The sequence below is a fragment of the Eschscholzia californica genome, unplaced genomic scaffold, assembly GCF_041429995.1.
Source record: "Eschscholzia californica isolate CP2 unplaced genomic scaffold, dmEscCali1.0.p SCAF_6, whole genome shotgun sequence".
Classification (NCBI taxonomy): Eukaryota; Viridiplantae; Streptophyta; class Magnoliopsida; order Ranunculales; family Papaveraceae; genus Eschscholzia; species Eschscholzia californica.
Genome location: NW_028238483.1, coordinates 32,271,955 through 32,299,275, shown reverse-complemented (window position 1 = coordinate 32,299,275; position 27,321 = coordinate 32,271,955). Strand labels below are relative to the sequence as shown.

Genomic DNA, 27,321 nt, shown 5'->3' with positions numbered 1-27,321 from the left:
CTCAAAATTAGCATCTTTTAGTAAATAGATCCCAAACAGAGTTGAAGATGACATTCTTTAATATCTGCTTCAAATCTGGCAACGCTTGAATTCCAAACACCTCGTTGAATTAGACAAGATGACGGTCCACAAATTGTCAATGATGGAAAACTTTAAAAGGAGGGCTATATGAACATTTACTTAAACTAGGAGCCCAAAAAGGAATCTTGTCATAAATTAGGGGGCCATTTAGGAAATAACTCATCTTTTTTTCCCTCAAAAAAGTTTTACTCCTTTTTCATATTTAGCTCGCAATTTGTTCATTGTCTATGATCTCATCAGCATCTTCCCGTATAAATTTGTTCTACGCGGCTATGCCCGGTACCCGCGAAACTTGAAGACGAAGAAGTTGCCGAAAAAGAACAGATTCAGTGGAAGTATCACAAGCCGGAGTATCCCTCTTTGTTCAACCCCATAAACCCTAGAAAATTCACAGACATCAACACACAACGGTCGAAAATCACTGGTACGATTACACCAAGTTCGGGTAGGGTTTCGATCCCTTCCATTACTCCAAATATGAGTCCAATTCAGAACTTTGAACAACATGCTCGCCATCTCGTTGAGCCTGATCTTCGTAAGCTTTCAAACCCCTCTTCATTTCTTTCTCCCCCCTCTAGATTGATCTTCTAATTTTCATGGTTTTTGAGAAAATTTGATTTAGTTTTTGTCTATACGTTTTCTTTTTCTTGTTATTTTAACAAAATCAGTGCTGTTTTTTTGTTTAATGAAATCAGCTATTCAAACAAGACTTCAGATGGCAATGGAGGTTAGAGATAGTCTTGAGATAGTTCACACAGCTGAGTACCTCAACTTCCTAAAATGTTACTTCAAGGCGTTCTCAATAATCTTTACCCAATTAACGCAACCTCAATTTACTGATAATCCTGAACATAAACTTCGAAATATTATAGTTGAGGTTCTTAATCGACTTCCCCACAGTGAAGTTCTTCGTCCATTCGTTCAGGATTTACTGAAAGTTGCTCTGCATGTTCTCACTGTCGATAACGAAGAAAATGGTCTAATTTGTATAAGGATCATCTTTGATCTCTTAAGGAATTTCAGACCAAGCTTAGAAACTGAAGTTCAGCCATTTCTCGATTTTGTTTGTAAAATATATCAGAATTTTAGAGCAACTGTTAGCTACTTTTTTGAGGATGGTGGCGGGGGAGTCGGTAGTGGTAGTAGTAGTGGTGTTGGTAGTGGTATTGATAGTGCCAGTAGGACTAGTATTGGAAGTAGTGTTGGTGGGTTGGGTGTTGAAGATAGTAAGTTGATGGATGGATCAGGGTTGCTATCAAGTGGATATAGTGGAAATGGGCAGCTTAATCCTAGCACTCGCTCGTTTAAGATTGTCAATGAGAGTCCCTTGGTGGTGATGTTTTTGTTCCAGTTGTATACTCGGTTAGTTCATACCAACATTCCTCATTTGTTACCTTTGATGGTTGCGGCAATATCTGTACCAGGTCCTGATAAGGTTCCTCCTCAGTCGAAGAACCACTTCATGGAATTGAAGGGGGCACAGGTTAAGGTACGTCCTGATTAGTTATTGTCTTGTTGAATGTTTACTAGTATTATGTTCTGTTTAATCTTTTGTGGTTTCTAATTTTTCTTCCCTATGCTTTACAGACGGTGTCCTTTTTAACTTACCTTCTGAGGGGGTTTACTGACTATATCAGGACGCACGAGGAAAACATTTGTAAAAGCATTGTGAATCTTCTTGTTACTTGTCCTGATTCTGTTACCATTCGGAAGGTGGTTTTTTGGTGCATATTATATCACTCTACATATCTTAAACCCTTTTTTTAGTGTAACTAAATCCTTCTTTTCTGGTACAGGAATTGCTTGTAGCCTTAAAGCATGTTCTTGGAACAGATTTTAAGAGAGGTTTATTTCCCCTGATAGACACTCTTTTAGAAGAGAGGTATGGCTTCACCTGGACTTCTGTTACACAATGGGTGGAATTTGTTTGTAGTGATGAAATGCTCTCTTTCATGATGACACCATGTGGCGTGACACAAAGAAGTTCACATTTTTTTTATCTGCTTTAATGTTTTCTGTACATCGAAATGAACCGAGATGCTTTGCCATAATTGGGATATCTTTTCCTGTAATTACTAGTTGTTGGGTTTTGGTGTAGATTAGATGAGATAATTCAATCAATTTTAATTCAAACTTTTCAAAAAAAATAAAATAAATAATTCTATCTATTTACTTTAGGTTGTATATTTGTTGTTGATGACTTGATGTACTGTAAGAGTATGTTGGCCTCTTTCATGCTTGCTCTGATGATTTGAAATTTTTTAGTTTCTCATTATGTTCTTTCTAGATGCTGATTAAAATTCTTGTTAACGTATGAAAACTTAGTTTGAATTGCCAGGTATGCATAATCTTGCTAGTGATCCCTTATTCGAGTAGAGACTGTTGATTCACGTTTGTCATTTCCACGAAAACGACTAGGAGTGTCTGAGTGTTCAAAAGAATGTTCTCTAATTCGTACTGCTTCCTTTTTTCCCTAGGGTCTTAGTCGGAACTGGTCGGGCATGCTTTGAGACTTTGAGACCATTGGCATACAGTCTTCTTGCAGAGATCGTTCATCATGTCAGGGGCGATCTTTCCTTGTCACAGGTTTTTCCTTTCCTTTCAAACATTTGATGCACATGTATGAAGGTTATTGATTGAAGATGATTTTTTTTAGGCATCTGAACTCAACATTTTCCTATGTTATTTTGTAGTTATCACGGATCATTTATTTGTTCTCGAGTAACATGCATGATGCATCCTTGTCCCTCAGCATTCATACGACATGTGCTCGGCTAATGTTAAATCTGGTGCGCGTATAACCTCTATTCCCCCAAGGACACTATTTATCTTTTTATATTTGTATTTCGTAGCATTGAGCTAATTCTGATTGCTTTCATGGTTTCCTAGGTGGAGCCCATATTTGAGAAAGGCATAGACCAACCGGCAATGGATGAGGCGCGGAGTTTATTGGTACAAATCTCATCTGTAGACATGAACTTCTAGTATTCACTATATAACACTTAGCAGACACTCGATTAGTATCTACCTGTAGTTTGGTACGATTATCCTATACGTTTGCGTATATTATATCTGGTGTGCTTCTTTTATAGAATAACATATCTTTGTGCCTCTCTGTAGGGGAGGATATTGGATGCTTTTGTGGGGAAGTTTAGCACCTTCAAGCGTACGATACCACAGGTACTGTGCATTGATTTGTAGATATCATGCTTTGTTGTGTTTTTTCTAGTAAATTGCTGGAGAACACTTTTTGACGTGGGTGCTTTTAAGAGGACTTGTTACTTTGTTAGATTTATGCACCCTATTCGGAGTTTATCATCTAGTAGTCCTGTTAGCAAACCGCAACCTTCTAATGTATTTAAATTTGTGGTTCCTTTTGCCCTTTAAATTTTCTTGTGTCAGTCTATTTACGAATCAACTTTTCCATATTGAGTAATTTTTGTATATTGTTATATCTCACCGGCAATTACAACCAAACCACCTATATCTTGGTACACAGTATGTTAGTCATTTTCTTTTAGTAGAGGCGAATGAACTCTGTTAAGAAAGACTAAGATATTTACTTGAAATTTAGGAAAAAAACCGCTCGCCAACCAGGGAATGAAGTTTTGGTTTCGGTAGGCATGGATAAATGACCAAAATATTTCAAAAATTATTTCCTTGACAAGGCATTGTTAAGAGAAATTTAGTTAAATTTCAGTCATTTCGACTGAAATATTTCGAAATTTAATTCCTTGTGGACATCAAGAAGTACAAAATTATAATAACAAGCATATTCCTAACTGTAAGTTAGACATTTTGCCTAGTTCTTGCCGATAGCCCGAGAAGAACTAAATGACTTGAATAGTTTTCAAACTATAGTTTGTAGGATAGGGATAACGTAATCACTTCTTCCAAATTGTAAGTGCAATAGTTGGGTCAGATCGAATTTCAGGAGATTCGCTCTTGACTTGAGGGTATTGTTGTAATGAACTTCACTCCTCAAGTAATGTTGCGAGCAGCCGAGCACATTGTCTGATGGGAAGCTTATGCTCCTTGCATGTTTTCAAGAGGGTTGCCTCAATCAGTTAACATTTTAGCCTTTTAAGCTCTACGCTTGCCATGTGAGGTTGATGTGACTCTTAGCGTCAAAAGCACAAGCAATTTGAAATATTTGAATGTATTTGCTATGCATTCTGCAGCATAAATTTTGTTGAGCTTGTGTATGGAGAACCTAAATGTGCAATTGACGAACACTTCTGTTATACGCATATATCTTAAACATGGGTGACTTCACAGCTTCTTTTTCTTGTTTAATGTTTATCATGGAAATCAAGCTCATCTTAATTGACTATAGCATTTTACTTTGACTAGTTAGTGGAAGAGGGTGATGAAGGAAGAGATCGATCCTCCACATTGAGGTCTAAGCTTGAACTTCCTGTGCAGGTGACTACGAATCATTTGTTCTGTTAATTGATCTTCATGATATGATGGCTATTTTATTCAATAATTAAAGTTTATTTTCTTTCTTTTGCAAAATCCTTGACCTTGGTCATGGGTAACTGGTATTTCTTTCCACTGACAATAGCTCAATTCTTATACGGTCTATTAGAGAAATAAGAAATCATGCTAGTTTACTTTGGATAACAAATTTGTTGTATATCTTGACAGGTGTGCTGGGTGTAAAGCCATTTGATTTGTTTGTTGGCTTTTGATCTTGTTGCAGGCAGTCCTTAATTTGCAACCGCCGTTAGAGCATTCAAAGGAAGTCAGTGATTGTAAACATCTGATTAAGACCTTGGTCATGGGTAAATAGTCAGAAAACTTAAAACTGTTGTTTACAATACCAGACTTTCAACATACCTTCTATTGAATTCTGCTATTCGCTATTGATATTGTTTACATTTTACGAGAACACTGATGCCTGTACGTATTGGTGGATCCTGCAGGAATGAAGACAATAATCTGGAGCATCACACATGCACATTTACCCCGAGCACAGGTTTCACAAGGCTCTAGTTCATCAGTTGCATATTTTCAGGTGTAACTTTTCTCATTTGAAGTTCCTCTTCTTGTTCAGGTTTCTCCTTCAGTTCATGGAGCACATTCACAAATGCAGATTAATTCGTCATCTGGTGTGCCCTTACCCCAAGTTTTTAAGGGGATGAGAGAAGACGAGGTATCAGAAATAAAGTAACGTCTTTTTTTCCTCATTGTAGATCTTGACACTATTGTATTACATTAATGTGTTACTTTATAGGTCTGGAAAGCCTCTGGAGTACTTAGAAGTGGTGTCCACTGCTTATCTCTTTTCAAAGAGAAAGATGAGGAGAGGGAAATGCTTCATTTGTTTTCTCAAATTTTGGGTATCATGGAACCTCGAGATCTTATGGACATGTTCTCAATGTGTATGCCAGAGCTGTTCGAATGCATGATTAGCAATAACCAGTTGGTTCACATATTCTCTTCGCTTCTTCAAGCAACAAAGGTTTTTAGACCATTTGCTGATGTTTTGGTCAATTTCCTTGTCAGTAGTAAACTTGATGTTCTGAAACATCCAGATACTCCTGCAGCAAAACTTGTTTTGCACCTCTTCCGGTACTTATTTGGTGCTGTTTCTAAGGCTCCTTCAGACTGCGAACGTATTTTACAGCCTCACATTCCTGTCATTATGGAAGTTTGCATGAAAAATGCTACTGAAGTCGATCGTCCGCTAGGATATTTACAGCTTCTTCGTACTATGTTTCGTGCACTCCATGGGGGAAAGTTTGAACTTCTGTTGCGGGACTTAATTCCTATGTTGCAGCCTTGCCTAAATATGTTATTAGCTATGGTTGAGGGTCCCACTGGCGAAGATATGAGGGACCTAGTACTTGAGCTTTGCTTAACATTACCAGCAAGGTTGAGTTCTTTGTTGCCTCACCTTCCACGCCTTATGAAGCCTCTGGTTTTGACTCTAAAAGGAAGTGATGATCTAGTGAGCTTGGGTCTAAGGACGCTCGAGTTTTGGATTGATAGTTTGAATCCTGATTTCTTGGAACCAAGTATGGCAAATGTTATGTCTGATGTGATTTTGGCTCTATGGTCTCACTTGAAGCCTCTTCCTCATCCATGGGGTGGAAAAGCTTTGCAACTTCTTGGCAAGCTAGGTGGTCGTAACCGTCGGTTTCTCAAAGAACCCCTTGCGCTCGAGTGCAAGGAGAACCCCGAGCATGGGCTCCGTCTGATTTTGACATTTGAGCCAGCGACACCATTTTTGGTGCCTTTAGATAGGTGCATTTCCTTCGCAGTAAATGCAGTCTTGCAGAACAATGGCAAGTTTGATACTTTCTACAGAAAGCAGGCTTTGAAGTTTCTTCGTGTGTGCTTATCATCTCAACTGAACTTACGAGCAAACGCAAATAGTCAGAGCAGTTTGTCTGGAATATTGTCTGCATTGTTAGCTTGTTCAACAGATTCATCCTTGCACCGCGTCGAAAATTCAGATGATAAGGTTTGTATGGATCTGGCGCTCTTGCTTTACGTAGTGCTGAAGCTACATTTGTTGTATCTATTTCAATGTTACTTGACAGTCATTCTTAGTCATCATTTACGTTTTCCTGTTCGACACCATTTCCTTGGATATTTTGAGTTCCATTGGGTACAGATATTTCACCAACCCGGAACTTTTAAAAGATGTACCAGTTTCTATATGATGGTTCTACTTATAGGTATATGAAAAAGTGTCAGCAGATTTTCATTCCTAGAAATAATTGTTAAGGTTTGAAGTCATCTATAGTAATCAACCATTTTGAGTTAGACAACTGAAACCGTAATCTGAAATATCAATTGTTTTTTTATCTGATTTACTCTTTAGATTCAATTCTCGCAGGATTTCCAATAGAAAATATATCAATTTGTCCCTTCAGCGAAATATTTTTTGTGTTTTCCTGATTGCTGTGTTACAGGCAAAATCATGTTATCCATTGATCATAAACGTCTGTTCTAATTTTGCAGGCTGATTTAGGGGTAAAGACAAAGACTCAACTAATGGCTGAAAAATCAGTTTTTAAGCTTTTATTGATGACAATCATAGGTGCCAGTGCAGAACCGGAACTCGTGGACCCAAAAGATGATTTTGTTGTAAATATTTGCCGTCATTTTGCCATGATTTACCACGTAGATTATTCAACGAATTCTCTGGTGACTAATGGGCAGCCTGTTCATCTGGTCTCATCCTCTTCTAGTGCGACTTCACGTTCAAGAAGTTCAGCTTCTTCTAATCTGAAGGAGTTGGATCCTTTGATATTTTTAGATGCACTGGTCGATGTCCTAGCAGAGGAAAGTAGACTCCATGCTAAAGCTGCACTTAATGCTTTGAACGTGTTTTCCGAAACGCTTCTCTTCCTCGCTCGCACGAAACATACTGGGATACGCACTTTAAGGGGAGGTCCTGCTACTCCCATGATGGTTTCTAGTCCATCTACAAATCCTGTATATTCGCCCCCACCAAGTGTTCGGATCCCTGTGTTTGAACAGTTGTTGCCCCGTCTCTTACACTGTTGCTACGGAAGTACATGGCAAGCACAAATGGGAGGCGTGATGGGTCTTGGGGCTTTGGTTGGTAAAGTCACAGTTGAGACTTTATGCGTTTTCCAAGTAAGGATTATTCGTGGCCTTGTTTATGTACTTAAAAGGCTTCCTTTGCATGCTAACAAAGAGCAGGAAGAGACAAATCAAGTGCTCATTCAAGTTCTACGTGTGGTAAACAATGCTGATGAAGCAAATGAGCCCCGCAGACAAAGCTTTCAAGGAGTTGTTGATTTTCTTGCTTCTGAACTTTTCAATCCTAATGCATCTATTATTGTGAGAAAGAATGTGCAGTCGTGTTTGGATCTATTGGCTAAAAGGACTGCCTGTGAAGTTTCTGAATTGCTTGAGCCTTTGTATCAACCTTTACTCCAGCCACTTATAATGCGGCCTCTGCGGTCCAAAAATGTCGACCAACAGGTTAGTCACACTATTTTAAAGAAAAGAAAGAAAAGAAAAAGAGCAGTTAATAAAATCTCTCTCTCTCTCTATCGCTCTCCACCTTAACCCTAATGTTAGACATTCGTCAACGTATAGGTTGGGACAGTTACAGCTTTGAACTTCTGCTTGGCATTGAGGCCCCCCCTTCTTAAGCTGACTCAGGAGTTGGTTAATTTCTTACAAGAAGCTTTGCAAATAGCAGAGGCAGATGAGACTGTTTGGGTTGTGAAGTTTATGAACCCAAAAGTAGCAACTTCTCTGACCAAATTAAGAACAGCGTGCATTGAATTACTTTGCACAGCCATGGCGTGGCAAGATTTCAAGGCTCCAAATCATGCTGAATTGCGTTCAAAGATTGTTGCAATGTTTTTCAAGTCTTTAACATGCCGGACACCAGAAATTGTAGCTGTTGCAAAGGAGGGATTGCGGCAGGTTTATCATGCGTTCTTATACTTATTTAGCTATCCATGTTTGCTAGTTATTGTTGCAATGACCGACAGAATAGTGATACATATGGCGCAGTTGAAGCATGCTGCCTACTGTTGTAGGCTGAGAATGGATGTGGCTTCTTAATCTTAGTTATCTTATTTTCCAAATTATCTGGATATATAATGTATATAGTTCATCTTGCGAAGAGCTACACGAGCATAACTTTAGTCCGTCTATATATCTTGCTTCGGGATTCGCATTGTCGGACCATCAAATAGCGAGTTCGCAACTTTTGCATCCGAGGGACCACACTTCTATAGATCATTTGAGGGTCTGTGAGGGAGAGTTAAGCTTTATAACATTTGTATTTTTAGCAGTTTGATCCTGAATAATTCGAGTATCTTATCTTATATTTCAGGCTATTCAACAACAAAGGATGCCCAAGGACCTTTTGCAAAGCAGCCTCAGGCCAATTTTAGTGAATTTGGCAAATACCAAAAGTCTCAGCATGCCCCTTCTGCAAGGTCTGGCCCGGCTGCTTGAGCTTTTGTCCAACTGGTTTAATGTTACCTTGGGTGGTAAGCTGCTGGAGCACCTCAAGAAATGGCTAGAACCGGAAAAGCTTGCTCAATGTCAGAAGTCATGGAAAGCAGGAGAGGAGCCAAAAATTGCAGCAGGTTTCTTGATTGGACTTTTGGGTGCTTAGTATGAGTATTAAGTGTTTTAGACAGTAACAAAACGGTGCTTGATTTTTGCAGCTATTATTGAGCTTTTCCATTTGCTACCACCCGCAGCTGGGAGGTTCTTAGATGAACTTGTAACCCTGACGATTGATTTGGAGGTGGCTCTTCCCCAGGGACAATTTTACAGTGAAATTAACAGTCCTTATCGTCTCCCACTTACCAAGTTCTTAAATCGTTATGCATCAGATGCCATTGATTATTTCCTTGGTCGGTTAAACCAACCAAAATACTTCAGGCGGTAAGACTTTTTTATGAAGCTAGAATAATACAAATTCATGTTTTGGTTGTCTGCTCTAATCAAGCAAGTGATGTTTCTGCTGTTGTGCAATTCAGTTTTATGTACATCATACGCTCAGAAGCTGGCCAACCACTGAGAGAAGAGCTTGCGAAGTCACCACAAAAGATTATTGCAAGTGCATTTCCCCAATTTGCTCCAAAACCTGAAGGATCATTGACAGCAGGATCCATAACTTCCCCTGCCGCTTCAACGAGTGATGAGAATCATGCAACTTCGCTAGCTGATGGTCTTACTAATCAACAATCTGCAGTCCCGATTGCAAGCTCAGATGCTTACTTTCAGGGACTTTCTCTTATTTCAGCTCTTGTTAAGTTGATGCCAGATTGGTTGCCGACGAATCGCATTGTTTTTGACACATTGGTACTTATTTGGAAGTCGCCTGCAAGAATCGCTCGGTTAAGCAATGAGCAGGAACTTAGCTTGGCGCAAGTAAGTTTCGTTTCATCATCACAACAAGTGGATATTTTGGTGCTTTATGTTCTGTGTATGTGTTCCGTCTAAAAATACACCACATTTCTTTTCGAAATTCAAAAAGGCTTAACTGTTCGTCTGTTACTTGAGAATTTATTTTGTGAAGAGTTTTTCACTGAGGCAATTATGGCATTCTTATTGAATTCCTGGCAACATTTTCCTCACAATTTGCTGTTGGATTCCCCCGTCCCCTCACAAGCATCTATTTGAAATATTCATTAACTGAATATAGGATACCACTTATAAGCTTCTGGTTGGAATAATTAGAGCATTGATTTATTTCCCGATGATCAAATATGCAGGTTAAAGAGAGCAAGTGGCTTGTGAAATGTTTTCTGAACTACTTGCGGCATGATAAGACAGAAGTTAATGTTCTCTTTGACATGCTCTCCATATTTTTGTTCCGGACCCGAATTGATTATACTTTTCTGAAGGAGTTTTATATCATTGAGGTGGGCTTATGTTCTTGTATCACGATCATTATGACCTACAGCCTTTTGTGCTACTTTAGTTTCAATGTTACAAAGATATGGGATACTAATTATTATTACCTTTTCAGGTTGCTGAAGGTTATCCCTCCAACATGAAGAAAACACTGTTGTTGCACTTTTTGCAGCTTTTCCAATCAAAACAATTAGCTCATGACCACTTGGTTGTTGCCATGCAAATGTTAATTCTTCCAATGCTAGCTCATGCTTTTAAAAATGGTCAAAGTTGGGATGTTGTTGATCCTGCTATTGTAAAAACTATTGTTGACAAGCTTTTGGATCCTCCTGAGGAGGTAATTTTTTTATTGACTTTTGATGACCTTTGCATGTCAAATGAATATAAGTTTGGGTTCCTAATTTCAGAGATCACCAAAAAAAAACTTTGATCTTTTCTGCTTGTTGTGTCTCAATTGTAGGTTACTGCTGAGTACGACGAACCACTTAGAATAGAACTTTTGCAGCTCGCTACATTGCTTCTCAAGTATCTTCAAACTGACCTCGTTCACCATCGTAAGGAGCTTATTAAGTTTGGGTGGAATCATCTCAAGCGTGAAGATAGTGCTAGTAAGCAATGGGCATTTGTCAATGTTTGTCATTTTCTGGAGGCCTATCAAGCTCCAGAAAAAATTATCCTACAGGTATCTCGTATTTTTTCGAACTGCCTATAGTACGTGAAGTTTTCTTTTGGAGTGTTAAGATTTTCTGAAGTTGCTTATCGCATGCGTAATATATTTTAACACGTGATAACGTGATATATGCATGCATATATCTATTTGTGCAGCTCTGAAGTAATGATGTATTGTATGTTTTATTTTCTTGGCACATGCTGAAAATTAGTTTTAATGGATTAGGTCTTGCATGAAACTATAAATCCCATTTCCTGACTGTTATAATGTGTAGTTGATACATTCTATTCAAATAGAAAAAACACGATGCAGTTGATATCATGAGATATGCAATCTAATATATTGCCGATATATCAGCAACATATCGTGTATTTCTCCTAGCTAATATGCAAAACTATTTAGAGAAATTTGTTACTATTTCACACTAGCTTCTACTGAGGTACTCAAATAGTCCACCGTTAAATTTTTGTTGTGCTCACTCTACTCATTTTGTGTAAAGCCAAATGTGAACCTAACATTGTCCCTTTGTAGGTTTTTGTTGCGCTTCTTAGAACATGCCAACCAGAAAATAAGATGCTGGTAAAGCAAGCTCTTGACATACTAATGCCAGCTCTTCCACGAAGATTACCTGCGGGTGATACTCGAATGCCGATTTGGATCCGTTACACAAAAAAAATATTGGTGGAAGAAGGCCATTCAATTCCTAATTTGATTCACATTTTCCAGCTTATTGTTCGTCACTCTGATCTCTTCTATGTCTCTAGAGCCCAATTTGTACCTCAAATGGTAAATTCTCTCAGTCGACTAGGATTGCCTTATAATACAACCGCAGAAAATAGACGTCTTGCAATTGAACTCGCTGGACTGGTTGTTGGTTGGGAAAGACAAAGGCAGAATGAGATGAAAGTTGTGCCTGATACTGAGGGGGCTAGCCAGACAAATGATGTGTACAATCAGGGATCTATAGGTGGAGAGACAAAGCGTTCATCAGATGGTTCTGCATTCCCTGATGACCTAACTAAGCGGGTAAAGGTCGAACCTGGTCTTCAATCTCTTTGTGTCATGTCACCTGGCGGTGCCTCATCAATCCCTAATGTGGAAACCCCTGGTTCTGCTGGTCAACCCGATGAAGAGTTCAAGCCTAATGCTGCAATGGAAGAAATGATTATCAATTTTCTCATAAGAGTGAGTCCCCTTCTAAACATTGTACTCGCAAATAGTGAAATTTACAGTACTTTTGCTCTCTAGATACATATATATATATATATATATATATATATATATATATATATCATCCATTATCAGCATGAAAATGGTGTTGGTGAATCTACTTCTAGATGATTTACTCTATCCGACTAAGAGAGAATTACTTCCTGCGCGAAGTTTTGATTCAATCCAGGTTATTCAGAAAAAAACTTCCTTTTGCGCCACTATCTAAACACACTGATATATGTTTCTATTTGTCAATGGAATTAGGTAGCTTTAGTCATAGAGCCCAAGGACAAGGAAGCAACCTCAATGTACAAGCAAGCTTTAGATCTTTTGTCAGAAGCTTTGGAGGTTTGGCCAAATGCCAATGTAAAGTTCAATTATCTAGAGAAGTTGCTCAGCAGTCTTCAACCATCTCAATCCAACAAGGATCCCGCGACAGCTCTAGCCCAGGGCCTGGATGTAATGAACAAGGTTCTGGAGAAACAACCACATTTATTCATCCGGAACAACATCAGCCAGATTTCTCAAGTATACTCTTACCAGCTATATCTTTTCAATTTACTGTTCTGTACTGCATATCTTATTCTTGCTCGTGTGCTTCTGTAGATTCTTGAGCCCTGCTTCAACAGTAAAATGCTCGATGAGGGGAAGTCTCTCTGTACATTACTGAAAATGGTGTTCGCCGCTTTTCCTTTAGAGTCTGCAAACACTCCTCAAGATGTGAAGTTATTATATCAAAAAGTTGTGGATCTCATACAAAACCATCTTGACACTGTCATATCCTCTCAGATAGCGCTTGAGTCTGCGAACTCAATGATTAGCTTTGTTCTTTCTGTCATTAAGACCTTGGCAGAGGCACAAAAGAACTTCATTGATCCTTTCCTTACACTGCTGTCTCGCGTTCTTCAACGTCTAGCTCGTGATATGGGATCATCAGCAGCTTCACATGCTAGACAAGTATGATAAACTAATAATCTTTATACTGTTCTATGCTTCTATATTGGCTTATATTGTTCTACAGTGTATCATCTGCATTTTATACTCCTTTCTCTAGAAGCATGTTTTACTTGTTTCTGTGGAAACTCGTTTTCTAGCCACTTCTTGCGCTTTTAGGTGTCTCTGTCTGTCCAGGATTTAGCATCACGGATACGACAGTCTTTGGAAAATTTTGAAAGGATGGTTTTCATCCTACATATTAATACTATTCCAGTGCAAATATACCTTACTATTTTGTGCAATTGAACTATAAGTTCATCCTCCTGTAGAATGCAACATAGTGTTATGCCATGGCGGGTTGCTATCTTCACAATCTACCTTATGATAATATATTTTCCACAAAATTTTGATGTGTAAAGACACTTACAAGAGAAACAAAACCTTAAATAAACAATAATGTATGTTTTCTGCCCTTCTTAAGTCTGGAATCCACTTCCCTGGCATTGACTACAGAGAGCAACTTATACTGCATTTCAGGGTCAGAGAGTTGATTCAGACTCTGCAGTCAGTTCATCTCGTGCGGTTGCTGATGTTGGATCTGTCAGCCCTAATTTGAAGACTATCCTGAAACTTCTCAGTGGAAGGGTCATGTTTTTTCCTGAATCCAAGCGATTTATAACCCAACTACTCTATGCCTTACTGTCAGAGAAGGGTACAGATTCTAGTGTGCTTCTTTGCATACTTGATTTAGTGAAGGGCTGGACTGAAGATGACTTCACCAAACCATCGACATCCAGCACATCAAGCTCTGTACTCACTCAGAAGGAGATAGTTTCTTACCTACATAAGCTTTCACAGGTTGATAAGCAAAACTTCCCAATTAACTCTCTTGAGGAGTGGGACAAGAAATATCTTCAACTTCTTTACGGAGTTTGTGCCGATGCAAACAGGTATATAACTTTCTAATGAACTCATTGATGCATACTTCGGTTAAGATATTAATTTTTTTATGACATTTCTTGCCAGATATCCTCTTTCTCTGCGGCAGGAAGTGTTTCAGAAGGTTGAGAGGCAATTCATGCTCGGTTTAAGGGCAAAAGATCCTGAGATTAGGCAGAAGTTCTTTCTATTGTATCATGAATCCATGGGGAAAACATTGTTCACAAGACTGCAATATATTATCCAAATTCAGGACTGGGAAGCGTTAAGTGATGTCTTCTGGCTGAAGCAAGGGCTTGATCTTCTTTTGGCTATCTTGTTTGAGAATGTCCCTATCGCACTTGCTCCAAATTCTGCTCGTGTTCCACCACTTGTGACATTTGGATCTCTTTCAGAGCATTCAGGAATGCAGCAGCAGATAACTGACGCTCCTGATGATTCTGATGGCGTTCTGACATTTGACGGCCTTGTGTTTAAGCATTCAAAGTTCCTGAACGAGATGAGCAAACTTCAGGTGATAGCATGTCTTTTTTGAATTTGGTATTTAGGACTGAGATATGTTTTTAGTTTAGTTTCTCTAGGTTTTTTTGCTAAATTTCCATTATGTCCGTCGAAATTTCCATCATGTCGGTGGAAATTTCAAAATTTCCAACAATTTCGTTCGAAATTTCCTTCATGTTGGTGGAAACTATGGATGGAGTAGTTGTAAGTGTGATTTGGTGCACCAATCTAAATTTCCAACATATTTTGCAACTTTTCACTAAAATTTCATTCCTTGGTTTTTCTTTGGAAGGACTCCTCATTATGAAGAGGATTTCACTTCAAGGATTTGTTTTTGGTGGTTACTGTTATCTTGTCTAATAACCTCCGATTGTGAAACTTGGGCTGGTTTCCTCTCTTCTACATATGTTTCCTCTCCGTGTTATTTTCTTTTCTTTGAAAAAACTATCATATGATCTTCTTTTTGTTTTAAAAAATGTCATTAAATGATTGGTTATATTTTATTTTTCAGGTTGCTGATCTTATTATTCCCTTGAGAGATCTAGCTCATGTTGATGCAAATGTTGCTTACCACTTGTGGGTTTTGGTATTTCCAATTGTCTGGGTTACTCTGCAAAAAGAAGAACAGGTAGCTCTAGCGAAGCCAATGATTGCTCTTTTATCAAAAGATTACCACAAAAGACAGCAAGCAAGCAGACCAAATGTTGTGCAAGCTCTTCTTGAAGGTCTTCATTTGAGTCACCCTCAACCTAGGATGCCAAGTGAACTCATCAAATATATTGGAAAGACTTTCAATGCTTGGCACATCTCACTCGCTTTGCTTGAAAGCCATGTCATGTTGTTCATGAATGATACTAAATGTTCTGAGTCCCTCGCTGAGCTGTACCGTCTACTTAACGAAGAAGATATGAGGTGTGGGCTGTGGAAAAAGAGGTCAATTACTGCCGAGACTAGAGCTGGGCTGTCCCTAGTTCAGCATGGTTATTGGCAGCGTGCTCAAAGCCTCTTTTATCAAGCCATGATTAAGGCAACACAAGGTACATACAACAACACAGTACCGAAGGCCGAGATGTGTCTTTGGGAAGAACAATGGATACACTGTGCTAGTCAGCTTAGCCAGTGGGATGTACTGGTAGACTTTGGCAAGAGTGTCGAGAATTATGACATATTACTTGATTCTCTCTGGAAGATTCCCGATTGGGCGTTTATGAAGGACAATGTAATTCCAAAAGCCCAAGTAGAAGAAACTCCAAAGCTGCGTCTGATCCAGGCCTTTTTTGCTCTTCATGATAGAAACACAAATGGCGTTGGAGATGCTGAAAACATAGTGGGGAAGGGTGTTGATCTGGCTCTAGAACAATGGTGGCAGTTACCTGAAATGTCTGTGCAGTCACGGATACCTCTTCTGCAACAATTTCAACAATTGGTTGAAGTTCAAGAATCAGCTAGAATCCTAGTGGACATAGCTAATGGGAGCAAGCAACTTTCAGGAAGTTCTGTGGTGGGTGGTGTTCATGGTGGTGGCTATATGGATCTTAAAGACATTTTAGAAACCTGGCGACTTAGAACTCCAAATGAGTGGGATAATTTGTCTGTTTGGTATGATTTACTTCAGTGGAGAAACGAGATGTACAATGCTGTGATAGATGCATTTAAGGATTTTGGAACGACAAACCCACAACTTCATCATCTTGGTTACCGTGACAAAGCATGGAATGTCAATAAGCTTGCTCACATTGCCCGGAAGCAAGGCCTTTACGATGTTTGTGTCACAATACTTGAAAAGATGTATGGTCACTCAACCATGGAAGTCCAGGTATGATCAATATTACAAAGATATCTAATGTATCCACAAGAGGAAGAATCTGTTATTCCACCAGTAGAAAAAGTAGATACATAAAATAAAAAGTAAAGTTGATACATAAACTAAAATAAAGAAGCCGCCTTTCTAGCATCTGGTGTGATTAGTTGCTATCTTTACTTCTAATTTTCATTCTGTCATACTTTTCCTTTCTTGTACTGTTACATTTACACTATTTATCTCATTGATTTCAGGAGGCTTTCGTCAAGATAAGGGAGCAAGCGAAAGCTTATCTGGAGATGAGGGGAGAACTAACAAATGGACTTAATTTGATAAGCAGCACTAATCTTGAATATTTTCCTGTGAAACACAAAGCAGAAATTTTCCGCCTTCGAGGAGATTTTCTGTTAAAGCTAAATGAATGTGAAAGTGCTAATCAGACCTATTCCAATGCCATATCCCTGTTCAAACATTTGCCAAAGGGATGGATAAGCTGGGGAAATTATTGCGACATGGTATCTTTTCTTCTTTTAAAAACCCTGACATGCTTTTATAACCTTATAGTAAATTCCTTAAGCTGTCTGCTTATCTGCTACCAATTTTTTTGTTCCCAGGTTTATAAAGAAACACATGATGAAATTTGGCTAGAATATGCTGTGAGCTGCTTCCTTCAGGGAATCAAATATGGGGTTTCTAACTCTAGAAGCCATCTAGCTCGTGTCCTATACCTACTTAGTTTTGATACTTCAAATGAACCTGTCGGAAGAGCATTTGACAAATACTTGGACCAAATACCTCACTGGATTTGGCTTTCTTGGGTCCCTCAGCTATTGCTTTCCTTACAGAGAGCAGAGGCTCCTCATTGCAAACTTGTTCTCCTAAAAGTTGCCACTGTTTATCCCCAGGTAAAATAATCTATTTTTGAGACAATTTTGGGCAGGTAAAACCGTACGACATTATCAAATTCAGTCCTTTATGATCTTTTGGTTAACATTCCAACATTGCAGGCTCTATATTACTGGCTACGCACATATTTACTCGAACGCCGTGATGTTGCTAATAAAACTGAACTTGGAAGGAATTTAGCAATGGCTCAACAAAGGATGCAGCAAACTCCTGGGGCCGGTACAGGTGGTGGTCCTCTAGGCTTAGCTGATGGAAATGCAAGAGTGCAGAATCATGTTGGGACTGGGTTAAACTCCGACAGTCATCATCAAGGTTCTCAATCTGGTGGTGTTACTGGGTCCCATGACGGTGGAAACTCTCATGGCCAAGAACCTGAAAGGTCCACTCCTGTAGAAGCTAATGTGTCAGCCGGGAATGATCAACCATCCACGCAAAGTTCTGCTAACATTAATGAAGGTGGCCAAAATTCATTAAGGCGTAATAGTGCAATCGGGATGGTGGCTTCAGCAGCTAGTGCATTTGATGCTGCTAAAGATATTATGGAGGCTCTTAGAAGTAAACACACTAACATGGCGAGTGAACTTGAGGTGAGAATCAATATAATCATATTGGGATTCAGAGGTCTATGTCTGATTCTCTTAGTACAACTAGTTGCTATAAATTGATTTTATGCTTGACAATGTTGATTGTCTTCTAGTTGTGGCCGTAATATCGACACATCATTGTTTGAATGTTAAAAAATTCTTGTCCTGTATTTCCTTGTTAACACCAGTACCTCATTCGTTTCTTTTTCTGTTCTGGTATAATAAGGTAAACTGGTAGTTACATTTATGTAAGGTGCTCGTATATTATTTAATTCTTTACTGCCAAAAGATTCACCTGACATGAGAGATCCTTTATTTTGCAGATTCTGCTCACAGAAATTGGTTCTAGATTTGTTACCCTACCAGAAGAGCGGCTTCTAGCAGTGGTTAATGCTCTGCTGCACCGTTGTTACAAGTACCCAACTGCAACTACTGCCGAGGTTCCTCAATCTCTAAAGAAGGAGCTCTCTGGTGTTTGCAAAGCTTGCTTTTCAGCTGATGCTGTGAACAAGCATGTTGAATTTGTAAGAGAGTATAAGCAAGATTTTGAACGTGATCTTGATCCGGAGAGCACAACTACATTTCCTGCCACTCTCTCTGAATTGACAGAGAGATTGAAGCATTGGAAAAATGTACTCCAGAGCAATGTGGAAGACAGGTTTCCTGCTGTCCTAAAGCTGGAGGATGAAAGCAGGGTCTTGCGTGATTTCCATGTTGTAGATGTGGAGGTTCCAGGGCAGTATTTCATTGACCAGGTAAGCCGCAATCATGTTATGTTAATCGTGTTAATCGTGTAAATATGTTATTTCAGTGTAGTCTTCTATTTCTCTGAACTATATGTGAAATGTAATTGCATTTAGGAAGTTGCACCAGATCATACAGTAAAGTTGGACAGAGTTGGAGCTGATATTCCAATTGTTCGACGACATGGAAGCAGTTTCCGTCGCCTCACTCTTATTGGTTCAGACGGCTCTCAACGTCATTTTATTGTTCAGACATCTTTAACTCCCAATGCTCGAAGTGATGAACGGATTTTACAGCTTTTCCGTGTTATGAACCGAATGTTTGACAAGCACAAGGAGTCTAGGCGGCGCCACTTAAGCATCCACACCCCAATCATAATCCCTGTTTGGTCCCAGGTGATGAAGCCCTGCCTGCACTCCCACTTACGTGTGTGTATATATATATATATATATATATTGACCTGTGATCTAAATATGAGCCTATGCTTTGTCAGGTCCGAATGGTTGAAGATGATTTAATGTATAGCACTTTCCTAGAGGTGTATGAGGTCAACTGTGCTCGACACAATCGTGAGGCTGATCTTCCTATCACCCGTTTCAAAGAACAACTAAACCAAGCTATATCTGGCCAGATATCACCAGAAGCAGTTGTTGATCTTCGACTCCAAGCATACATTGACATAACAAAGTCATTAGTGAACGATAACGTATTTTCCCAATACATGTACAAGACTCTTCTGAGCAATAACCATCTCTGGGCTTTCAAAAAGCAGTTTGCTGTTCAACTAGCCCTCTCGAGCTTCATGTCGTTCATGCTACAAATAGGTGGAAGGTCCCCAAACAAGATACTGTTCGCTAAAAGCACCGGCAAAATATTCCAGACTGATTTCCATCCAGCTTATGATGCAAATGGGATGATTGAGTTTAATGAACCTGTACCATTTCGACTGACTAGGAATATGCAAGCGTTCTTCTCACATTTTGGGGTGGAAGGTCTGATTGTCTCTTCCATGTCTGCTGCGTCTCAGGCTGTTGTTTCACCAAAAGTAAGTTCGGTTGATCAAAGTCGTTGAATATGGTGGCTTGTGTCCTACTCATGTCTACCTTGGCCTTTGGGCATATATGTGTATATATATCAGGAAATTGGACTGAAGGGCATTCTCGTGTTGGCCATAGTTAAAAAGACATCGCATTATTTCTTAGGCTTGGGCTCCCTCTGCAACTATACAAACCTTACATATTATGTTTGAACTTGTGCAAACCTTACTTTGTCATACCTTTGAAAACCTTACGAAGGGAGTTGAAGTCTAAAAGAAATTATATAAGATCTTTTACGACAAAAGAAACTTTGGCCTGTTTTTCCCTACTGTAATGTATAACACGTAAAACATTTTTGGACTTCTTTTTTGTTTTGCAGCAAAGTCAACATCTGTGGCATCAGTTGGCAATGTTCTTCCGCGATGAGCTGCTGTCTTGGTCATGGAGGAGACCACTGGGGATGCCTTCAGCACCTATTGCTTCAGGAGGCAGCATGAATCCTATGGATTTCAAGCACAAGGTTACCACAAATGTCGAGCATGTTATCAACCGAATTAAAGGAATAGCTCCAGATCACTTCTCCGAAGAGGTAATACAATCTTATTGCGCCTAAAAATAGTTACCATTGAGGCATTGAATATGGGTTAGATTAAAATAAACCACCAGAAAGCAAGAAGCTTTAGTCGACATGACAGCTTCCTTGATCCGGTAACAGACGAAGTGCTCATCGATTGTTATAAGCATGTGATCACATGCAGTAGGCAAGGGAACAACTCTAACCATTCAAAGTAATCGAAACATTTTTTGCTTTCTCGGCCCCAACTGAAACTTCATTGGTCAGACACTGAAGTCAAACTTAGTTAAATATGTATGTTTGTTATTTCAGGATGATAATGGCATGGAGCCACCGCAGTCAGTACAGAGAGGCGTAACTGAGTTAGTCGAAGCAGCTTTGTCGCCCAGGAACTTGTGCATGATGGACCCGACGTGGCATCCTTGGTTCTAGTTTTTTCCTGCATCATAGCAGATTGACCAACGATCCTCAAGGTTTATGTAATCAGCAGATATGTATGTTGCATCCATGTAATTATATTGCATTAGGCCTTATTTAAGAAAGTGTTTATTGTATAAGATCTTGGCTGCTGGTATTTACCGAAGAAGTAAGAGCAATTTACATAGTTGGTTATTTGTACGGTACTTTTATATTTACAGATGCTTTTGTAGTTATAACTCAAAAACTATTTTGTATGTGTAAGCAAAGGCTTAGATTTGGAGCCTGCAACAAATACATATGATAAAACCTTAAACCAAAATATAGTAGTTGAAACACCAAGTCCCCCACTGGAATCGAAATTATATCAAAATTTAGAGGTTTAATACGAGACGAATAATTTTTTTTGAGAGATCGGGCAAAACACCCAAAAAGTAAAGGAATATGAGAGGACAATCCAAATTAGAAAATCAATTAGGGGCAGGTCCAACATGCTAGGGTGGGGGGCGGAATTTTCGAAACACCCTTCTTTTCAAAATTTTAGCGAAAAATCCTCGGTAAATTAGAAAATTTCTAAAAAATAATCATACACACTTCCCATCAGACTGTGTAATTTCTATAAATTTACAGAATTGCCATAGAAAAATTCGAAATGCCAATTTTTTTGAAAAATAGTCAGACGCGCCTGACATCAAACCTTGTACTTTCCAAGAATTTACAGAATCACCATTATAAAATTTACCAAATTGTCTTTTCGTTCTTTTTTCCATATTTATTTTTTTATTTTCTCCCACACATATTTCTCTCTCCATTCTCAACAAATTTCGTTCTTTTTTTCAGATTTATTTCTTATCTCTTTCCAATATCAACAAATTTCTTCATTTTTTGTAGTTTTTCATTGATTTGTACAAGGGAATTTTCTTGTGTACCGAGAATTGTTCTGTGTACTGGCCATTTGATTATGTACTAGACATTTTTGTATTAAGAATTTTCTTGTGTACCGGGAATTGTTCTGTATACTGACCATTTGGTTATGTACTAGACATTTTTGTACTAGGAATTTTCTTTTGTACCGGGAATTGTTCTGTGAACTGGCCATTTGGTTCAGTACTAGACCCTTTTGAACTGGGAATTTTGTTCTGTATCGGGAATTGTTCTGTGTACTGGCCATTTGGTTATGTACTAGACATTTTTATACTGTGAATTTTCTTGTGTACCGGGAATTGTTCATGAAAATTTGTTTCCAACTTTCGAAATTCTTTCACAAACTTTCCAGTTTTTTTTTTTTTGTAGATTTCTCTCTCAAATCTCAATAGTTTTCTTGCTCTTTTAAAATATTTTTCAGTTTTAGTAGATAATCTTTCAAAAAAGATAGAGAGAACAATAATATAATCGATTGAAAGAGATGAAGAAGATAAATAAAAACATGAAACTTTTAGAGAGAGAAAGAACATAAAACTTTGATGTTTTTAGAGATTGAAAGAGATGAAGAAGATGAGTTTTAAGAGTCTAACTATTTTTGTTTAAGGATCATTCAGAAGAAACATTAAATGATAACATTCAAGGCAAAAAATGAGTTTATATTAAAACCACTGACTTGAAAAAAACATGAAACCTTAAACAAAAACAGAAGATCCTTTGATCTATAAATAGATGAAGAAAGAGATCAAAACAGTAAGAGCTGGAATGGAAACTTCAACCAAAAATTTCATATGAAAATGGTGCCATTAATCTCTGTTTTGATTGTATAGAGAGAAAGATTTTGGAAGGAAATCTAATTTGAGAGATTTTCCCAAAATTTAAAAACGAAAATCAAATTTGAGAGATATTCTCCTCATTTAATGCTTCAGATTAGACCTCCTCATTTAATGCAATTTTCAATCAGTCAGATAAGTAAGGAAGGAGAGGTTGAGTTGGTATAACAACTGGACAGGGCGAAATGGGAAGGAATAAATCGATGGAAAGGGAACTGTCAGATTTTTCTGACATTTTGGACCTAATCCTCAATTACAAATTGGGTTGGGGTTTAACCTTATTTACCCCCACTTTTTAGGGCCTCTGACTCATTTTGGGTTTTTTTTCTTATAGTTTTTGAACCTTTTTTTTTTGTTTCTAATGTTTTAAAATTTGTTATACGGTACCATTGTTGGTTTGATTATAATCTGTGTTTTGGTTTCTTCTCTAGAAATATTAGATTATTCAACACAAATAAAACTAGTGTCTCCTATGTAGGTTGTATTTTGTTGGTTTTAGCTAACGATTTCATGTGCCATTTGTATGATCTCTTTCCAAAGTAAGTCCACTGAAATAAGAAGAAAAATATCTGATTTTTAGATCGGGGGATGGGTTTAAGATCTAAAATCATTGGGTTAATAGATTAGGGCTCAGAGATACTTTGAAATAGTCCACTGGTAATAATTTATATGTCTAACTTCTCTTTTGTTTAGGCCCGTGCTTTAGAGAAATAAAAAATATTTTTCGTAGTGCAAAGACTTTTTCAAAAGCTAGGCAACTTTAGTTGACTTCACTAATTGATTTTAAATTGTTAGAAATAATTTTAGTTGAGCATTTCTTCTCTGTGCTAGTGACCTTTATTTATTTTTGTCAAATTTTTCTCTCATTTCTACTCTTCTGATCACCAACTCAGGCCAACACTTTCGTTCACCACATGTCTCTGTCTCTCACTGCTTCTCTCTCTCGCTCGCTCTCTCATGGATCTCACTCTCCCTCTGACCCTCTCTACTAAACCACCAAGAGGTCTAATTATATCACCAATATTAGACTCTAATATCACAGTTCTTGAATAATCTCTCAATGATCTAACAAAATATGAGAAGGAACAACGGTGGTGGTTCTTCTTCTTCATTGTGATTTTTTTTTCAAAATCTTTAGATTTCTTGAAGAAAAAGACTGCAGATATGCATCAAAATATCTCTATTTCTTATTAGAAACCAGTTCTAAAAGTCATATTTTCTTGTGATCTTGTTGTTTGATCCAGTGTTTGAAAATTTTGAAGTAGTTAAACCCTTGAAAAGCGTTCATCATCAGTTTTAGGTTGATTTTGAGTCTTTAGAGTGATTTGTGAGTGGAAAACGTTTCCTTCAAAATTCAAGTGGCCACGGACTCTCCAGCTCGAAGAAAGTGCGTCTATAGATGTTCTTAGTCAAACTTGTCTGACAGCAGTCAATATCTCTTGAAGGGTCATCGGTGTTGATAGGCACAATCGATCCTTTGCCGACGTGAAAAAAAATAATGGCAGAATGCATCCACTAATTTTCCACCAAATTTTGGATATATCTCTAGAGACTTCTAAAGATGCCCCTAGGGGTGGGAGTTGGGCGGGTACGGGCGTCCATGGACACTTGAAGCATCGGGTTGGGCAGGTCGGACACCAAATTCCAATGGCTATTAGGGTAAGCGGGTTTAATGGGCGGGCAATTTTGAAATTCGCCTTGTCCATTACCCGCCCAAGCCCATTAAGAAGCTTGGGTAATTCAGGTATGGGCGGGCGGGTAGCGGGTAAGCTCATGACTTGAAAAAAATACACATTTTCTTCTCCTTTTATAAAGCTCCAAACACCTTTCCTAATTCTAAAGAGACAATTTGTGATTAAAACTAACATTATTTGTGTTGTTCCTTTTAGGAATTTAATCTCACATTGATATCAAGAATTCTCATTAGATATAATATAAACTTATCCCACTCCTTGCTCCTTCAAAGCCAAGCATTACTTCAGTAATCTCCTAGGAATTCTCTTGGGTCATAGCAAAACAATGCATTGAGTTCGTATCATTGCCCTTCAACATATTGTTTACCATCTTAACTAGGCGTAGCAACATGAACTGTTGGGCTTCATCAACCAAAAATTGGTGTAATTTGGTGAAGTTAAGTGGGTGCGGACATGTACGGGTGCGCGACAGAGATTTTAACCCATGTCCGTCCACCAAAACTTGACGGACTGGGCGGGTTGTGCCCGAGATGGGCGCGAGCGTCCATAGTCCTCGTTGGGCTCGGGTGCCCGTGGATGGGTGCGCCTTCATGGGCTGAATTCCCACCCCTAGATGCCCCCACCATATTTAAGGTAGTATGGGAACATTGATTAGGAGGATTTTAAATTACCATAAATGCTCTTTTAAAATGGGTAACCAAAATTTCAAAATTTTGATTACCTCTAACGGTAATATTACCGTTGCCCTAATTGGACTTCTTTTTAAAGGCCACAATAGACTCTCAAGAATTATCTCTCTCACTCTTTCTCCCCCTCTCTCTCTCTCTCTCTTAAGATTCTTGTAGTCATCAAGTCCTCAGTTCTCTCTGATCAATGGAAACTCCATCATCTGTCCGAAGGGTTACAAGATCTCAAACCAAAACTGCAATTAACAACATTCCCATGTCGAGTAAGTAATTTTTTTTTTTTTTTACTTTCTTCTTTCCTTTCTTTCTTCCCTTTAAAAGACTCTATTTTGATTCAAGTTCTATTAAAGATCGATCTTAATTTTTGATCTTGTTTAATCACTCAGGAAAAAACGACAGATCTGCACTTGTTGATATCTCAAATGATTCACCAATTGGTGGGCTTGCTATTGGAAGTACGGAAACCCCTTCATCATACTTCAAGAAGTTGGAACAATCAAAGAAAACACCTGGTTCTGGAGAAGCGCTACTCCGTTATCAGGTCAAGAATCTTTTACAGAAAGTTGAAGAAGAAGCTGAACTCTCAAAATTGAATCTTGAGAATCGACCACATCTTCAAGTTCAAGGGTTTGTTAATTCCCCATCTGGGTTTCTTGCTCCAACCCCAGCAAACACACCCCAAGTTTTAAATCTCTCTGTTAATGGAGATATCGGCATTAATGTCGTTGATGGTTTCATCTCTGAAACCCAATCAGACAAGACTCAAGAGGTTAGGGTTTTAAATTTCTTTCTGAGTTCTTAGTGTTTGATGAAATTCCTCACTTGGGTTTTCTTGTTTCTGTTTTTACTGATGTGTTGTTCCTTTGATTTCTTTTATGCAGATGGTTATTGGTGAAACGAAAGAAGAGTCTAATGAATCACCGAAGAGTTCGATTGCTCGTTTACTTTTTGATTTCCCAGATAAATCAGAAGCCTCTGATTCACTTTCCTCCTCCCCATGCTCATCTGTGTTGACATCTCAAGAAACGAGTTCTTGTGAAGAAAAATCTATGGAGGAAGATGATGCTTCTCTTTGGTCTATTCAAGTTAATACTAGTACCCGAGATGACGATGAAGAAGGGGAAATCGAAGAAGTTGAAGTAGAAGAAGATTATGAGGAAGAAGGAGATTATGAGGAAGAAGAAGGATATGGTAATGAAGAATTGGATGAACTTTGTGAAGGTCTGAGCAAGATTAATGTCCAAGAGAAGAAAATGCCAGAATTTGCAGGCAAACACACTAGGTTTATCTACAACAATGATGATGAAATCGAAGGTGAGCAAGACATTTTGCATTTGAAAGGAATCCCCACACCACAGGGTAAGCTTCTGCGATTTGCCGAGGAAGAAGAAGAGTAAAAGTTTGATTAGATAGTATTTGATGTGGGTTTATCTGAGTGTCTTTCTTTTGACACCATTTTTTTGATGTTTTCAACTCTGTTTTAGTTCCGTTTTGTATTTCATTTTTTTTGGGGGGTTCAAAAAGCCATTTTGATAAGATAATACTTGGGTTGGGTTCTGATTTTAGGGTTTTGATTAAAAGATCAACTATGTTGAGAGAGTTCTGTAACTGAGAAACACCAAGTGTTTTTACTTAATATAAAAGACTCCAATTGAAACAAAGTGTTTTTACTTATCTTCAAGTAGATAGTCAAAGTCGACTTGAAATTTTACTAATCCATTCCTAATTTATCTTGAACTAGGCTATAACCAGTTCCATAATTTCAATAGTTGGAAATAAGTTTTGAAAGTCTAAAGATGAGTTTGGAAGACATAATTAGATGAGTTTGGGAGCTCGAGGAATTCACCGAGTTCTATAATTTCAATAGTCGGAAATAAGTTTCGAAAGTGATAAGTTTGGAAGGCATAATCTTCTTAATTAGATATATAGTTTGGGAGCTTGGAAAAATAAGTTTGGGAGGTGTATGTCACGCTGACCGAAGCACCTGTACTTCAATCGTAGTATGTCACGTCGTCTGGTCCCCGCTGCATCGAAGATAGAGTTGGGGTCCCCGCTGCATCGAAGAGTACCTATGCACTATGTTCCGGTTCACTGATAAGGAAGATAGAGTTGGGGTGGGGGTCTACGATGCTAACTATGGGTAGGAAGCAGGAACCATTATGTCAAAAATGTCGGGGGGTGACAGATATCTTATACTACCATCTATCCATTAAAGAGGATGGATTATTTTCTAAACTCCTCCCTTGTTGTATAGATTTCTGATTTCTGATCTCGTGGCCGATTCATGTATTGATCAGTTTACTACTATAAACTTGTGGCAGTATGCAGGAAATGCTATACTTGAATTTCTTTTCCTAATTAAAGTTTATATGCAGGAAATGCTATACTTGAATTTCTCAAGTCAAGAAGAT

The 27,321-nt window shown here is 38.4% G+C and overlaps 2 protein-coding genes across 2 annotated transcripts; both read left to right on the top strand.

The window, feature by feature from the left end:
* The first annotated feature begins 272 nt into the window (after window positions 1-272).
* Window positions 273-20,963, top strand: LOC147533646 (Phosphatidylinositol 3- and 4-kinase family protein with FAT domain-containing protein). Its single transcript, XM_086650321.1, has 35 exons — window positions 273-616; window positions 777-1,570; window positions 1,669-1,794; window positions 1,878-1,963; window positions 2,559-2,667; window positions 2,775-2,870; window positions 2,971-3,033; window positions 3,202-3,261; window positions 4,435-4,506; window positions 4,787-4,868; window positions 5,010-5,062; window positions 5,141-5,239; window positions 5,321-6,553; window positions 7,057-8,049; window positions 8,167-8,502; window positions 8,918-9,176; window positions 9,258-9,480; window positions 9,576-9,969; window positions 10,314-10,463; window positions 10,571-10,792; window positions 10,916-11,137; window positions 11,657-12,310; window positions 12,602-12,865; window positions 12,944-13,294; window positions 13,811-14,223; window positions 14,300-14,726; window positions 15,225-16,529; window positions 16,769-17,029; window positions 17,129-17,419; window positions 17,522-18,007; window positions 18,328-18,759; window positions 18,865-19,143; window positions 19,242-19,793; window positions 20,165-20,374; window positions 20,672-20,963. The coding sequence occupies exons 1-35, from the start codon at window positions 559-561 to the stop codon at window positions 20,789-20,791; spliced, it is 11,775 nt and encodes a 3,924-aa protein (XP_086506447.1). The 5' UTR covers window positions 273-558; the 3' UTR covers window positions 20,792-20,963.
* Window positions 20,964-24,877: 3,914 nt separating this feature from the next.
* LOC147533645 (Chalcone-flavanone isomerase family protein) lies at window positions 24,878-26,571 on the top strand. Its single transcript, XM_086650656.1, has 3 exons — window positions 24,878-25,173; window positions 25,297-25,679; window positions 25,792-26,571. Exons 1-3 carry the CDS (start codon window positions 25,098-25,100, stop codon window positions 26,305-26,307), a joined length of 975 nt encoding a protein of 324 aa, XP_086506782.1. The 5' UTR covers window positions 24,878-25,097; the 3' UTR covers window positions 26,308-26,571.
* The last annotated feature ends 750 nt before the right edge of the window (window positions 26,572-27,321 follow it).